We start from the raw sequence: 13,164 nt of genomic DNA, 5'->3' as shown, positions 1-13,164 counted from the left end.
GAAACATTATGCTTTGGGGGTGTTTTTCTGCTAAGGGGACAGGACAACTGCACCGCATCAAAGGGACGATGGACGGGGCCATGTACCATCAAATCTTGGGTGAGAACCTCCTTCCCTCCCATTGAAAATGGGTCGTGGATGGTATTCCAGCATGACAATGACCCAAAACACACAGCCAAGGCAACAAAGGAGTGGCTCAAGAAGAAGCACATTAAGGTCCTGGAGTGGCCTAGCCAGTCTCCAGACCTTAATCCCATAGAAAATCTGTGGAGGGAGCTGAAGGTTTGAGTTGCCAAACGTCAGCCTCGAAACCTTAATGACTTGGACAGGATCTGCAAAGAGGAGTGGGACAAAATCCCTCCTGAGATGTGTGCAAACCTGGTGGCCAACTACAAGAAACGTCTGACCTCTGTGATTGCCAACAAGGGTTTTGCCACCAAGTACTAAGTCGAAGGGGTCAAATACTTATTTCCCTCATTAACATGCAAATCAATTTATAACTTTTTTGAAATGCGTTTTTCTGGATTTTTTTGTTGTTATTCTGTCTCTCACTGTTAAAATACACCTACCATTAAAATTATAGACTGATCATTTCTTTGTCAGTGTGCAAACGTACAAAATCAGCAGGGAATCAAATACTTTTTTTTCCCCTCACTGTATACACTGATAAAGGTGTATGGCAATATAGGGTATGCAAAATGAAGCACAATCTACAGAGCACGATGTATCTTCTTCATGTAATTAAAATTTCCCAGAACACTTTCATGTTGACAGTTTCCGTTCTTAAATACTGCTATGTCGTTATGAAAAACACAAAAAAACACTAGTAATTACTCTCACCGGGGTTTTCTTCGGTAAAATTTACTCGCCGGTGAATGACTTAAAGCTTTGCACTCACGTATAAATATCTAAAGCGATTGTTAAACGTACTAAATTTAACAGAGGCTTTCCTTCTTATGCAATCTGTAAAAATAGATGACTTAGATGGAACAGATGAATTGAAATCCCAGCCTGCCCTTTTAAGTCACTTAGCCACTTTCAATTGTCACTATTAATCATATATAAATATGCTCATGACAAACAGTGTTTATTCAGCGGCTGTGACTCGCGAGAGACGGGATAAATCTGGTTTCCAGACCAGTATGCAAATACGCCTCTCCAATGCATCTAATTTCCCCCAACATCTTACTTCTAGTCACCTCATTGAAGCAAAATGACAATATAATCTAAAACACTGCAACACTGTACAATAAGAACTACATAATGACTTTCACTGAATTTGATAACATTTCACTTTATAAAAGGCGATTTCATGACATTTTAGATGTAAGTCATTCATCCATCTATAACCGAATAATTAGAACCCTGCTACTGAACGGATAATAAAATTATGAGACTCTACGGACTGGTAAAGCGCTTACTGTTTGCTACAAATTGTCTTTTTGATTCAAATCAGTACGTTTTTGTGATTAAATTTGACTTGATTATTAAAACAATTTTATGATATACTTCTTTTCCCCCAGCTGAATATAATTATAAACAACAACCACCATCAATATGAAGTTAAACTGATAGAATGTCTCTTGCAATATTTTATTTTTAAATCCCATAATGAAGAAATGAAGAGCTTAACACACACTTAAGTGATGGAGGCAGGGAGTATTAACCTTCTCACAAATGAGGACTTTCATAGATGTTTTCGTTTTCATTTTATTTTACATTTATATAAATTTGATGCTAATACAATCTTCAAATGCATGCAGGGCTAGGATCAAAGCTATTGCTTTATTATCAGAGAAATATAATGTAGTGTAACTATTTGTGGACTCTTAAAGAGAGTGTAATACTTCACTGTACAGCACGTCAGTTTCTATGGCTATTTCATGTGTCCATGTTTTCGCGTTGGTAGGCCACTCCTATGAAAAGGCTTAACCAGTGGAAAAAATTGCCAATTTAACTGGCCGGGAGACAGAAGGGGATCAATTTGTGTAACACGGGTGTTAAGGCTTAAAGTTTTTACAGATTGACTAGGATTTATCATCATCTGCATACCTATGCATAATCAAAACTAAAATATAAGTTGATATTTTGAACAGTATTTATTTACTTTTGAAAGGTGGAGTATGGGGACTGATTTGGACAAGAGAACTAAAGAACAATGTGTACACGCTACAGAAAAATACTAATGTAATTGAACAGGCTTTGCTGCAGCTGCCAGTGTTCGTGCCATGGGCTGTGGGCGGCTTGTCTTGTTTTCATGAATAAATGCAGGAGAAAAGGACAACACACCACCACTTTTGCTCCCTGTCTGCCAGTTAACAAGACTGCGAGGTGTCTTACTTGATTACTGTTCCTTTGGCGCCCCCTGCTGTCGTCAGCATGACTCTGGTGGTGAGACTGACCCTCAAATCATCTTCGTCCAGGCCAAGCAGCTTGGCACAATACTCCAGGGTCTGGCTGGACTGGTTCTTCAGGGTGCAGCCCCCTGAGCAACAAACACACAGGACAGTTTAACACCAGCGCAAGCACGCAGACACACAGTGTGACATCACCATCATCACAAACTGCATATTGGAGTTGATGGGTCCAGTTTGGAAGGAAGGCCCATATCTTTGTTTAGCCATAAATTGGTCTAACTTATTTTCTTTGATATTGATGTTATTTGCGGTTTTATAACAATAAGCCTTAAATTAAAAAAAAACACAATATTGCTGTAAAGTGAAAGGAAGTACTTGTTTCATATTTGTTGTTTTCCTTACATTGTCTCTTCCCTACATTAAATTGTGATGTTCACCACACATACATTGCTAATTAGCAGAACTGGATTCTAGAGATGCTCTGAAGAATTGATGCGTATCGTACGAAAACATCTGTCTTTCCTAAGTGGTAAGAATACGGAGGTGGATTAAAACTCTCTGCGCTAGAAAGACAAGCAGCTGTTGCTGTACATGGCAACTGATTGATAAATGAACACTTCCTGACCGGCCAGAGAGCTGAAAGAAAAAATGTGTTTACAGATTTCAAATAAATTGAGCCTTGCATTTTCCAGGGTTTCATTTCAGAAGCTTATCAAACGCATTTAAAAGAATGTGGCCTTGATTGCTCTCTCAACATGAAACATTCACAGCAGAAAATCCGCCAATTAATGTGTTTACTTGGAACGTTTCCATGACATTAAATTTTCAGGAAACTGATGAAATCAATCCTAAGATATTCAGGTACAATGTGACCTAAAGAGAGACAGGAACTAAAATCTCCAGTCAGTTTAAGGAGTGTGAGGAAGAGGTCCTTCTCTTGGACAAGAAGGGACAGCTTATTTGCTTTCGCACAGGGGAACTTCATGGCGACATCTTCAAACATGTCCCAGCCATAAAGAAGCCTTTTTTATCTACCAGGTCTTACCGGATGTGCTTCCTGCCTCCTCAAAGTCAATGTTGCCCAGGTGAAGGACGCCCGCCACCACCCTGAAGAGATCCAGCTTTTCCGTGTCATCCAGGCCGATCTTCTTCATCGCCCCACACATCCTGTTGAAGTCTCCCTGATCGTCCAGCAAGGGGTCCTTCAGTGAGCCAGCTTTTAAATGCTGTTAAACAACATTCAAGTTAATTTTACTCCCCTTTAAACAATCGTATTTTCACACACTACAAAATCCAGGTTACTTCATGACATTACATTTTTTACCCCCCTACTTTGGATGGTGAAAGGTATCCACACACACACACACACACACACACACACACACACACACACACACACTTGATACATGCTTCAATGCTTAGGTCGTCTAATATCTCATTATATCTTACAATTTTCTGCTCAGAAAAGTCTGTCTCACCCAATCAAATCCTTACTTGAAGGACAGCATATGTTCTGTAATTGAGAAGTTTTGGGTAAGAAAAACTGTTAACCAGACGAAAACCATCTCTGAGCAGAAAATAACATTTTAGTAGAATGTCACAGTACAACACTACACTCTGACATTTTAAGCAAATGTAGCTGCCAAAACCAGAGCCTGTATTGGTAAACATTTTCATTCTGATTCATATCAGGCTTATTTTGAAACAAATATAAATATATAACAATTCATGCATGCTCCAAAATAAGGGCCGTGTTTCTTAATGGTATACACACTGCAGTACTTATTTACATTAAAAAAAGAATGGATGAAAAGGAAATAATACAACGTTGTATAAATGTTATATGTAAGATATATGAAGACATGAAAAAGGTAAATCTATGGGATAAAACCCCAAACCATATAGCAGAAAAATCTATAAGCTCAGGAAACAAAGACTAATGCAGCCTGATGCATCTTCTACAAGTAGAAAATGTATTATACTGGTCTTGTTCAGGTGGCTGCTTACTATTGGAAGTGTAGTACTGACTGAGTAACTCTTCCTGCGGACCTTTTTATTTGTTCTATGACACTGTGAATCGAAAGAGTGAAAGCATCATAATGTTGGACTCTAATGCAAATGTTAATGGCAAAAAGAAAAAAGGGGGGAAACAAATAAGCTACAATACACAAAAAGGTTACAGTGAGGGAAAAAAGTATTTGATCCCCTGCTGATTTTATACGTTTGCCCACTGACAAAGAAATGATCAGTCTATAATTTTAATGGTAGGTGTATTTTAAGAGTGAGAGACAGAATAAAAACAAAAAAATCCAGAAAAACGCATTTCAAAAAAGTTATACATTGATTTGCATGTTAATGAGGGAAATAAGTATTTGACCCCTTCGACTTAGTACTTGGTGGCAAAACCCTTGTTGGCAATCACAGAGGTCAGATGTTTCTTGTAGTTGGCCACCAGGTTTGCACACATCTCAGGAGGGATTTTGTCCCACTCCTCTCCAAGTCATTAAGGTTTCGAGGATGACGTTTGGCAACTCGAACCTTCAGCTCCCTTCACAGATTTTCTATGGGATTAAGGTCTGGAGACTGGCTAGGCCACTCCAGGACCTTAATGTGCTTCTTCTTGAGCCACTCCTTTGTTGCCTTGGCTGTGTGTTTTGGGTCATTGTCATGCTGGAATACCCATCCACGACCCATTTTCAATGCCCTGGCTGAGGGAAGGAGGTTCTCACCCAAGATTTGATGGTACATGGTCCCGTCCATCGTCCCTTAGCAGAAAATCACCCCCAAAGCATAATGTTTCCACCTCCATGTTTGACGGTGGGGATGGTGTTCTTGGGGTCATTCCTCCTCCTCCAAACACGGCGAGTTGAGTTGATGCCAAAGAGCTCGATTTTGGTCTCATCTGACCACAACACTTTCACCCAGTTCTCCTCTGAATCATTCAGATGTTCATTGGCAAACTTCAGACGGGCCTGTACATGTGCTTTCTTGAGCAGGGGGACATTGCGGCCGCTGCAGGATTTCAGTCCTTCACGGCGTAGTGTGTTACCAATTGTTTTCTTGGTGACTATGGTCCCAGCTGCCTTGAGATCATTAACAAGATCCTCCCGTGTAGTTCTGGGCTGATTCCTCACCGTTCTCATGATCATTGAAACTCCACGAGGTGAGATCTTGCATGGAGCCCCAGACCGAGGGAGACTGACAGTTATTTTGTGTTTCTTCCATTTGCGAATAATCGCACCAACTGTTGTCACCTTCTCACCAAGCTGCTTGGCGATGGTCTTGTAGCCCATTCCAGCCTTGTGTAGGTCTACAATCTTGTCCCTGACATCCTTGGACAGCTCTTTGGTCTTGGCCATGGTGGAGAGTTTGGAATCTGATTGATTGATTGCTTCTGTGGACAGGTGTCTTTTATACAGGTAACGAGCTGAGATTAGGAGCAGTCCCTTTAAGAGAGTGCTCCTAATCTCAGCTCGTTACCTGTATAAAAGACACCTGGGAGCCAGAAATCTTGCTGATTGATAGGGGATCAAATACTTTTTCCCTCATTAACGTGCAAATCAATGTATACCTTTTTTGAAATGCGTTTTTCTGGATTTTTTTGTTGTTATTCTGTCTCTCACTGTTAAAATACACCTACCATTAAAATTATAGACTGATCATTTCTTTGTCAGTGGGCAAACGTACAAAATCAGCAGGGGATCAAATACTTTTTTCCCCTCACTGTATATAATTTAGACTTAATAAATCAACATGGATTTGGAACCATGCCATATGGTTTTGTCCATCTGTAATCACAGTTGAGGATGGTGTTTTTTTTTTTTCTCTTTTACGTTAGCAAACTTAATCATCTGCCTATATCTTCAACAGCACAGGGCTCCGTTTTTAAAAACATACCGTACAGTGGGGTAAGGGATATTTTCAAAATCCTTGAGAACATGACTATAGGTAAAATAAAAAAATGCAAAGCCACAGACAACGCTAGTCTCATATGAATTCCCATTTCTGTTACACAATCATAAAAACATGGTCCCTCAAGGCATTCAACTTCTTAGTACAAATAAATATAAAATTAAAATGACATTCTTGTCATAGCAAACATAACACAGTAATGCAATAACACTGGTATACATACGTTTTTCTTCTCTATAGAAAAGTGGATGACTGAAGGTGATAAAACCAACTGAATACATATTTTAATCATATATATTTGAATGTTAGTCTAATCAGCGATTTGTATTAAGCAGCACATTTTAATTTATTTCTTCATAGTTCAAATTTCCCCATTTATGCTGCTTTCCATCCTTTTTAAAATATTTTACTGCTGTCAGCCGCTCATCTCGGCAGATCTGGAATTAAATGTCTTATGGACAGGTCAATTTTAAATGTCATCGCAAATGCAATCAGCAGTATTCAAAGATCTTATCATCTGTGTTCTTGAAGTTTGCAGACTCGCGTTTGGATGATTTAAAATGTGCAAAATGCAGGTCTCAACCAGAACACTTCAAAACGGTTATGAGCGCTGGCCAGATCAAACCACAAAAATACTACGTTATGTTGGCCCGAAAGAGCCAGTACTAAGTGTCTGTTTAATTTCAAGGACTTTATTACTATAAGGGGGAGGGGACTTTGTAAGTAACGGTCTGCAAAGTTTCAGTGCTGGATGTCAGGGTTATGAAGTCAGTCTGGTTGGCAGTTAAGACACAGACTTAACCAAAAACAGAGCTGGACAATAAACACACAAGAACACTGAATCTTCAAAGACAGCTGGCACATAAGCGATCAAATTTGATGTTTATTGAGGAAAACAAAGAAAATAAAAAAAAGTCATAAGATCTTTAACATGAATCAAGCGAGATCGGGGCGGAACAGTCATACAGGTTTACTGAACAGGAATGTGGAAACAAGAATGTACAGAATAAATTAATGTACTGTGACATTCGGAAAATAAACTGGCCCTAACTTTTATAGACATCCTGAATGTGTCGGAGGAACAAATACAAATCAAAACCACACACAGCAACAGAAACCCATGCAGAGACTCCACAACAGTCAGCACTGATGTAAATACTGCGATTAAATGATCCCAATATTTACATCAGAAGGAGGGGGTGAAAAAATTTACGAAAATAAAAAAACAAAAAACCCAAATTCAACAAATGTGATCACCTTGTCGTCCTGATATTATATAGAGAAGAAGCAGTGTAAAAAGATGTATAACCTTGATTAATAACACAGAACACAGAAAAGCTGGACCCCAATCAAGTCCCCCCAGATATTTCTGTATGATCAACACACAGCGGTTTTATACTGGCTGTGAGTTTTGGTTGTCAGTACTGTAAAGCATTTTCATACAACTTGGGAAGCTGAACATTTTCATTTGAAACCTTTTCAAATCTGTTAAAAGGGTGCAGAGAAAACCGGTGCAGAGACAGAAGGGAGGGAGCCCTGATCACAAAAACATTTTGATCCGAGTGTCCTGAAGTGGGACTAATGAGCACCATCCACAAATTCCAACAGTGCCTTAGCTAATGTGATATTAGTTCATCATTAGGGTGCCCCGGTGGTGGAGGGGTATATCTTTATGAACAACAGCAATTTAAAAATGTATAGCAATACATTTATCTTGCAGCTGCTATATATCATCACAGCGCTGCAGAAGTCAATGCCTGGACTATGTAAAGACTGCACTGGACATAGGAATTGTCATTCAGAGTTAATAATGGGTGAAAAAAAGCAAATGAATGGTTTAAAAGAAAATTAAAAGACATTTATCATTCTAATTCCCAATAAAAACTACGTGTAGTGCTCTTATTTCAATTCATTTTAAAGGTCTAGTACAATTTGATGTGTATATACAGTGAGGGAAAAAAGTATTTGATCCCCTGCTGATTTTGTATGTTTGCCCACTGACAAAGAAATGATCAGTCTATAATTTTAATGGTAGGTGTATTTTAATAGTGAGAGACAGAATAACAACAAAAAAATCCAGAAAAACGCATTTCAAAAAAGTTATACATTGATTTGCATGTTAATGAGGGAAAAAAGTATTTGATCCCCTATCAATCAGCAAGATTTCTGGCTCCCAGGTGTCTTTTATACAGGTAACGAGCTGAGATTAGGAGCATTCTCTTAAAGGGAGCGCTCCTAATCTCAGCTCGTTACCTGTATAAAAGACACCTGTCCACAGAAGCAATCAATCAATCAGATTCCAAACTCTCCACCATGGCCAAGACCAAAGAGCTGTCCAAGGATGTCAGGGACAAGATTGTAGACCTACACAAGGCTGGAATGGGCTACAAGACCATCGCCAAGCAGCTTGGTGAGAAGGTGACAACAGTTGGTGCGATTATTCGCAAATGGAAGAAACACAAAATAACTGTCCGTCTCCCTCGGTCTGGGGCTCCATGCAAGATCTCACCTCGTGGAGTTTCAATGATCATGAGAACGGTGAGGAATCAGCCCAGAACTACACGGGAGGATCTTGTTAATGATCTCAAGGCAGCTGGGACCATAGTCACCAAGAAAACAACTGGTAACACACTACGCCATGAAGGACTGAAATCCTGCAGCGCCCGCAAGGTCCCCCTGCTCAAGAAAGCACATGTACAGGCCCGTCTGAAGTTTGCCAACATCTGAATGATTCAGAGGAGAACTGGGTGAAAGTGTTGTGGTCAAATGAGACCAAAATCGAGCTCTTTGGCATCAACTCAACTCGCCGTGTTTGGAGGAGGAGGAATGACCCCAAGAACACCATCCCCACCGTCAAACATGGAGGTGAAAACATTATGCTTTGGGGGTGTTTTTCTGCTAAGGGGACAGGACAAGTGCACCGCATCAAAGGGACGATGGACGGGAACATGTACCGTCAAATCTTGGGTGAGAACCTCCTTCCCTCAGCCAGGGCATTGAAAATGGGTCGTGGATGGGTATTCCAGCATGACAATGACCCAAAACACACAGCCAAGGCAACAAAGGAGTGGCTCAAGAAGAAGCACATTAAGGTCCTGGAGTGGCCTAGCCAGTCTCCAGACCTTAATCCCATAGAAAATCTGTGGAGGGAGCTGAAGGTTCGAGTTGCCAAACGTCAGCCTCGAAACCTTAATGACTTGGAGAGGATCTGCAAAGAGGAGTGGGACAAAATCCCTCCTGAGATGTGTGCAAACCTGGTGGCCAACTACAAGAAACGTCTGACCTCTGTGATTGCCAACAAGGGTTTTGCCACCAAGTTCTAAGTCGAAGGGGTCAAATACTTATTTCCCTCATTAACATGCAAATCAATGTATAACTTTTTTGAAATGCGTTTTTCTGGATTTTGTTGTTGTTATTCTGTCTCTCACTGTTAAAATACACCTACCATTAAAATTATAGACTGATCATTTCTTTGTCAGTGGGCAAATGTACAAAATCAGCATGGGATCAAATACTTTTTTCCCCCACTGTATACTGTATCTACCTGAATAACATGAATCAATCAATATGCTTATAATCTGATAACCAGTGTTGGCCACAATCGACATTAAATCCTCAAATAAAATGCAATGCAGGTTATATTATTTCTTGTCTTTGTTTTTTAAAACCTTCCCTAAGGTGCTTCTCTTTTACAGCTGAAACTGGGACATGTACTGCCTAATATTGATGAACAAAAGGCTTAGAAATCTGAATGTATAATGAATGAACCAATACACTGTACCTCGGGGCTCTTGCGATTCTGCAGAATCTGTTTGTCCGTTTCCTTATTAGCAAAGTACCTGGTGCAGCCACGGTTCAGATACTAAGAAGGGAAAAAAAGGGGGGGAACACAGTACTTTAATTTAAAATATATATAAATAAAAGAAAAAATGTAATATCCGGCAAAGCAAAATCCATAAAGGTCTCTTAAATAATAGACACAGAAGGACAAAAAAGGAAATGTCAAAGGAAAATGTATTTTGAAGTCTTGGACAGAGATGAGAATGGTTATAGACGTCATTAACATAAAAAATTCCCTTACCTTAAAAATAAATATCACAAATACTTACAACAGCTTATACATACTGCTGACATAATGACCTTACCTACCATCACAGCAGAAACTTTGATACAGAGCATTTTGTGTGCCAAAACAACAGGAAGAGAAAATCTTTTCACAGAGCAGATGAATGAAGTAGTGCAAGTCATGAGATTTCTGCATTAGGGGCTGGTTTCTTGCCTCTAGTTCTTATTTTTAAGCACAGAATGTTATTTTCCTTGCTTTCTCTACAACTCAAAGCATAAGCAGACATTTTGTGACACTTAAGTACCATTAGCTTGGCACAGAGCAAATCATTAAGGCACTCGTCTCTCCTCTAAATGTCCTAGATATCCTTCTTCTTCTTCTTCTTCTTTTTTCCTGATGCTAGTTATGTGTATTAATGAAACTCATTCTTCAGTGTGTAGTCAGTCTACAATAATGGAGACGTCAGCCAGACAGTTTATTAGAAAGGTGGAACCTAAATCTTGGAAGTCTGGATGGTTTTACAGGAAACGTTCACTGAAAGACCGCAAATCTTCTAACAGATGGCAGCTTACTCTTTTCCCTCCAAAGCGCACACACACACACACACACACAATTTCCACTTCCACTCCTCCACACTGCATTAAATGAATACAAATACTGCGAAAGTCAAGCTTTTATTGGGTTATATTCACAAAGGTCTAGCAGAGGTGAGCAAATTGTGACTAAGCAATAACAAACCGTATTTTACAAAAAAGGTCCTGAAAAGGCATATTCCAAAAAGCTCCCCGAGTATTATACTTTCAAGAAGAAGAACTCTTTAATCTGAAGGTTGGGAAATATGGATTTTGTTTAATGAATGCCTGTGAGAAATGTCAAGACAATTAGTTTAATGTTGCTCCCTTTCGCAATTCACATCAGCACAAATGGCACTGATGTCAGATACGAGAGTTTCTCATATATCAGCACAATGAAATGCAGGACCTTAAACACAAGTAACAATAAGCTGAAGATAGTACACAGGAAACTGTATTATCTATAAAATGGATATTTTAATTCATACAAAAAACACTACGAAATTTTTTTATGTAAGTCCACAGTGGATTTCTTTAACCCCACATTAAATTTAAAGCCAAACCTATTTAAAGGCAGAACACTCCATCTAGTGGCCATTGTTCATATAACTTACCCATTCGTTTTTTTGTTAATAGCAATGGTTGAAGAACACAATTATACTTATTAATATTATTATTAAATAAAATATTGCTCCTTCTTAAGTACTTAAGTTCTTAAATACATACTAGAACATATGCAATTCCAGTATTTTAAAATCTGAAAAGGTTAAGCAAAACACTTTAGTTACAGAGGAGGGGATGGGCATTCATGCAAAATCAATTAGGCAGAATATTATTTAAACAATCTTCTAAAAAAAAGCAATGCTCTCTTCTTAAACTGATTAACCGAATCAAGAAATGTTGGTCAGGCACAGACTGGAGGTATGGCTCAGGCCCTGCTAAGCACAGACATAAATCTCTCCTCAGATGTGCCCATGTTGTGACACTGTGAACAAACAGATTAAACTGATTATGTTGTCTCCCATCTGCAAGTATCACATTTCACATGGGGTCTATTTATTCATTGATGCATTCATTTGAATATGTAAATATTTTGCATGTGATGTGTCCCATATTGAAATACTTAATTGTTTTCCCAATGCATTCCTTCCCAGGCTTTATATAGATGAAACAAATGGAAAACGCAAGGTCAAGTTAACTGTGATGGTGTGCTTGCTGGGTACACAAGCTATGCAAATATCTTTGCTATTTCAGTTGGAAGTTGTTCCTGCAACCAAAAACATATCCAGAGAGGGGTGGCTGATAAACTCACCCTGAAGCTGTCTGGGGCGCTCAAGTGAAACTTCTGTCTGATGTCCTCGGAGGCTCCTGCGCAGAGGCGGTAGAAAATGTGGTAGTTTCTCTCTTCTTTACTTTGCATGCAGATCCTGGACTTCTCCAGCAGGTAGTGAGAGACAAACCCTCCAACCACTGAATTCTGCAGGAAAGGAGGCATGTATTGAGTCATACTGGATAGCCTTAAAGTTAACTAGAACATATAGACAACAGAAAAATCACCTGACTACGAAATAATAGCAAAACTATATACAAAAACATGCAAGCTTTAAAAACTGAATTGGGTGGACCATAAATTGGGTGGAGCAAGATTAATGCTCGTCTGATCATGGTCTGAGAAAAGCCCAGCAGATAGTGTGTTATCAGTCAAACTAAACCACTTTGTGTTGACTTTGGCCACACAGATACAATATCACAATGTAAAATTGAAATGTCTCAATAATGTGTTGCATCATATAAGTATTAGTAAAATGCAGGATATATTTGCTAAAACACAACAAAAATGAATATTTGGCAGCTTGTAGTGTGGTAGTGCTTGCTAAAAGTGGACACATCCATTACAAAATCAAATAACAGGTCAAATTTACACTTCAAAAATGACCTGAAAATAGTCATCTTTGTTCAGCAACCTTTTAAGTTAATTATCTGTTCTCTCTGTGTCACTATATTCTGCATTTATACATAATTACAGGTACACAGAGATGACATTTGGTATGCAAAAGCAAAAGTACCTTTTCATTGAAGTGGATTTCTACGAATTTGCCAAAACGGCTGCTGTTATTATTTCGAACAGTCTTCGCATTTCCAAAGGCCTCCAACAAGGGATTCGCTGAAATGGGAAAGAAATCAGACGATATAAAAAGCGAACAGCATGGGTTATGAGTGCTCGTCTGCTTTACAAATTGAAGCACCTGGGGAAGAG

The 13,164-nt window shown here is 39.1% G+C and overlaps 1 protein-coding gene across 4 annotated transcripts in view; it reads right to left on the bottom strand.

The window, feature by feature from the left end:
• myo6a (myosin VIa) overlaps positions 1-13,164 on the bottom strand; it is a 68,515-nt gene that overhangs the window by 28,714 nt on the left and 26,637 nt on the right. For all 4 annotated transcript variants that reach the window (XM_066723399.1, XM_066723407.1, XM_066723415.1 and 1 more), the window contains exons 8-12: positions 12,974-13,071; positions 12,220-12,384; positions 10,051-10,131; positions 3,403-3,583; positions 2,341-2,485 (exon numbers count right to left, since the gene is read on the bottom strand). In XM_066723399.1, coding sequence (XP_066579496.1) covers positions 2,341-2,485; positions 3,403-3,583; positions 10,051-10,131; positions 12,220-12,384; positions 12,974-13,071 — 670 coding nt within the window. The remainder of the gene's footprint in view (positions 1-2,340; positions 2,486-3,402; positions 3,584-10,050; positions 10,132-12,219; positions 12,385-12,973; positions 13,072-13,164) is intronic.

The sequence above is a fragment of the Amia ocellicauda genome, chromosome 1 (genome assembly GCF_036373705.1).
Source record: "Amia ocellicauda isolate fAmiCal2 chromosome 1, fAmiCal2.hap1, whole genome shotgun sequence".
Classification (NCBI taxonomy): Eukaryota; Metazoa; Chordata; class Actinopteri; order Amiiformes; family Amiidae; genus Amia; species Amia ocellicauda.
The sequence above is the reverse complement of the archived record's forward strand: the minus strand, read 5'-3'. Positions and strand labels throughout refer to the sequence as shown.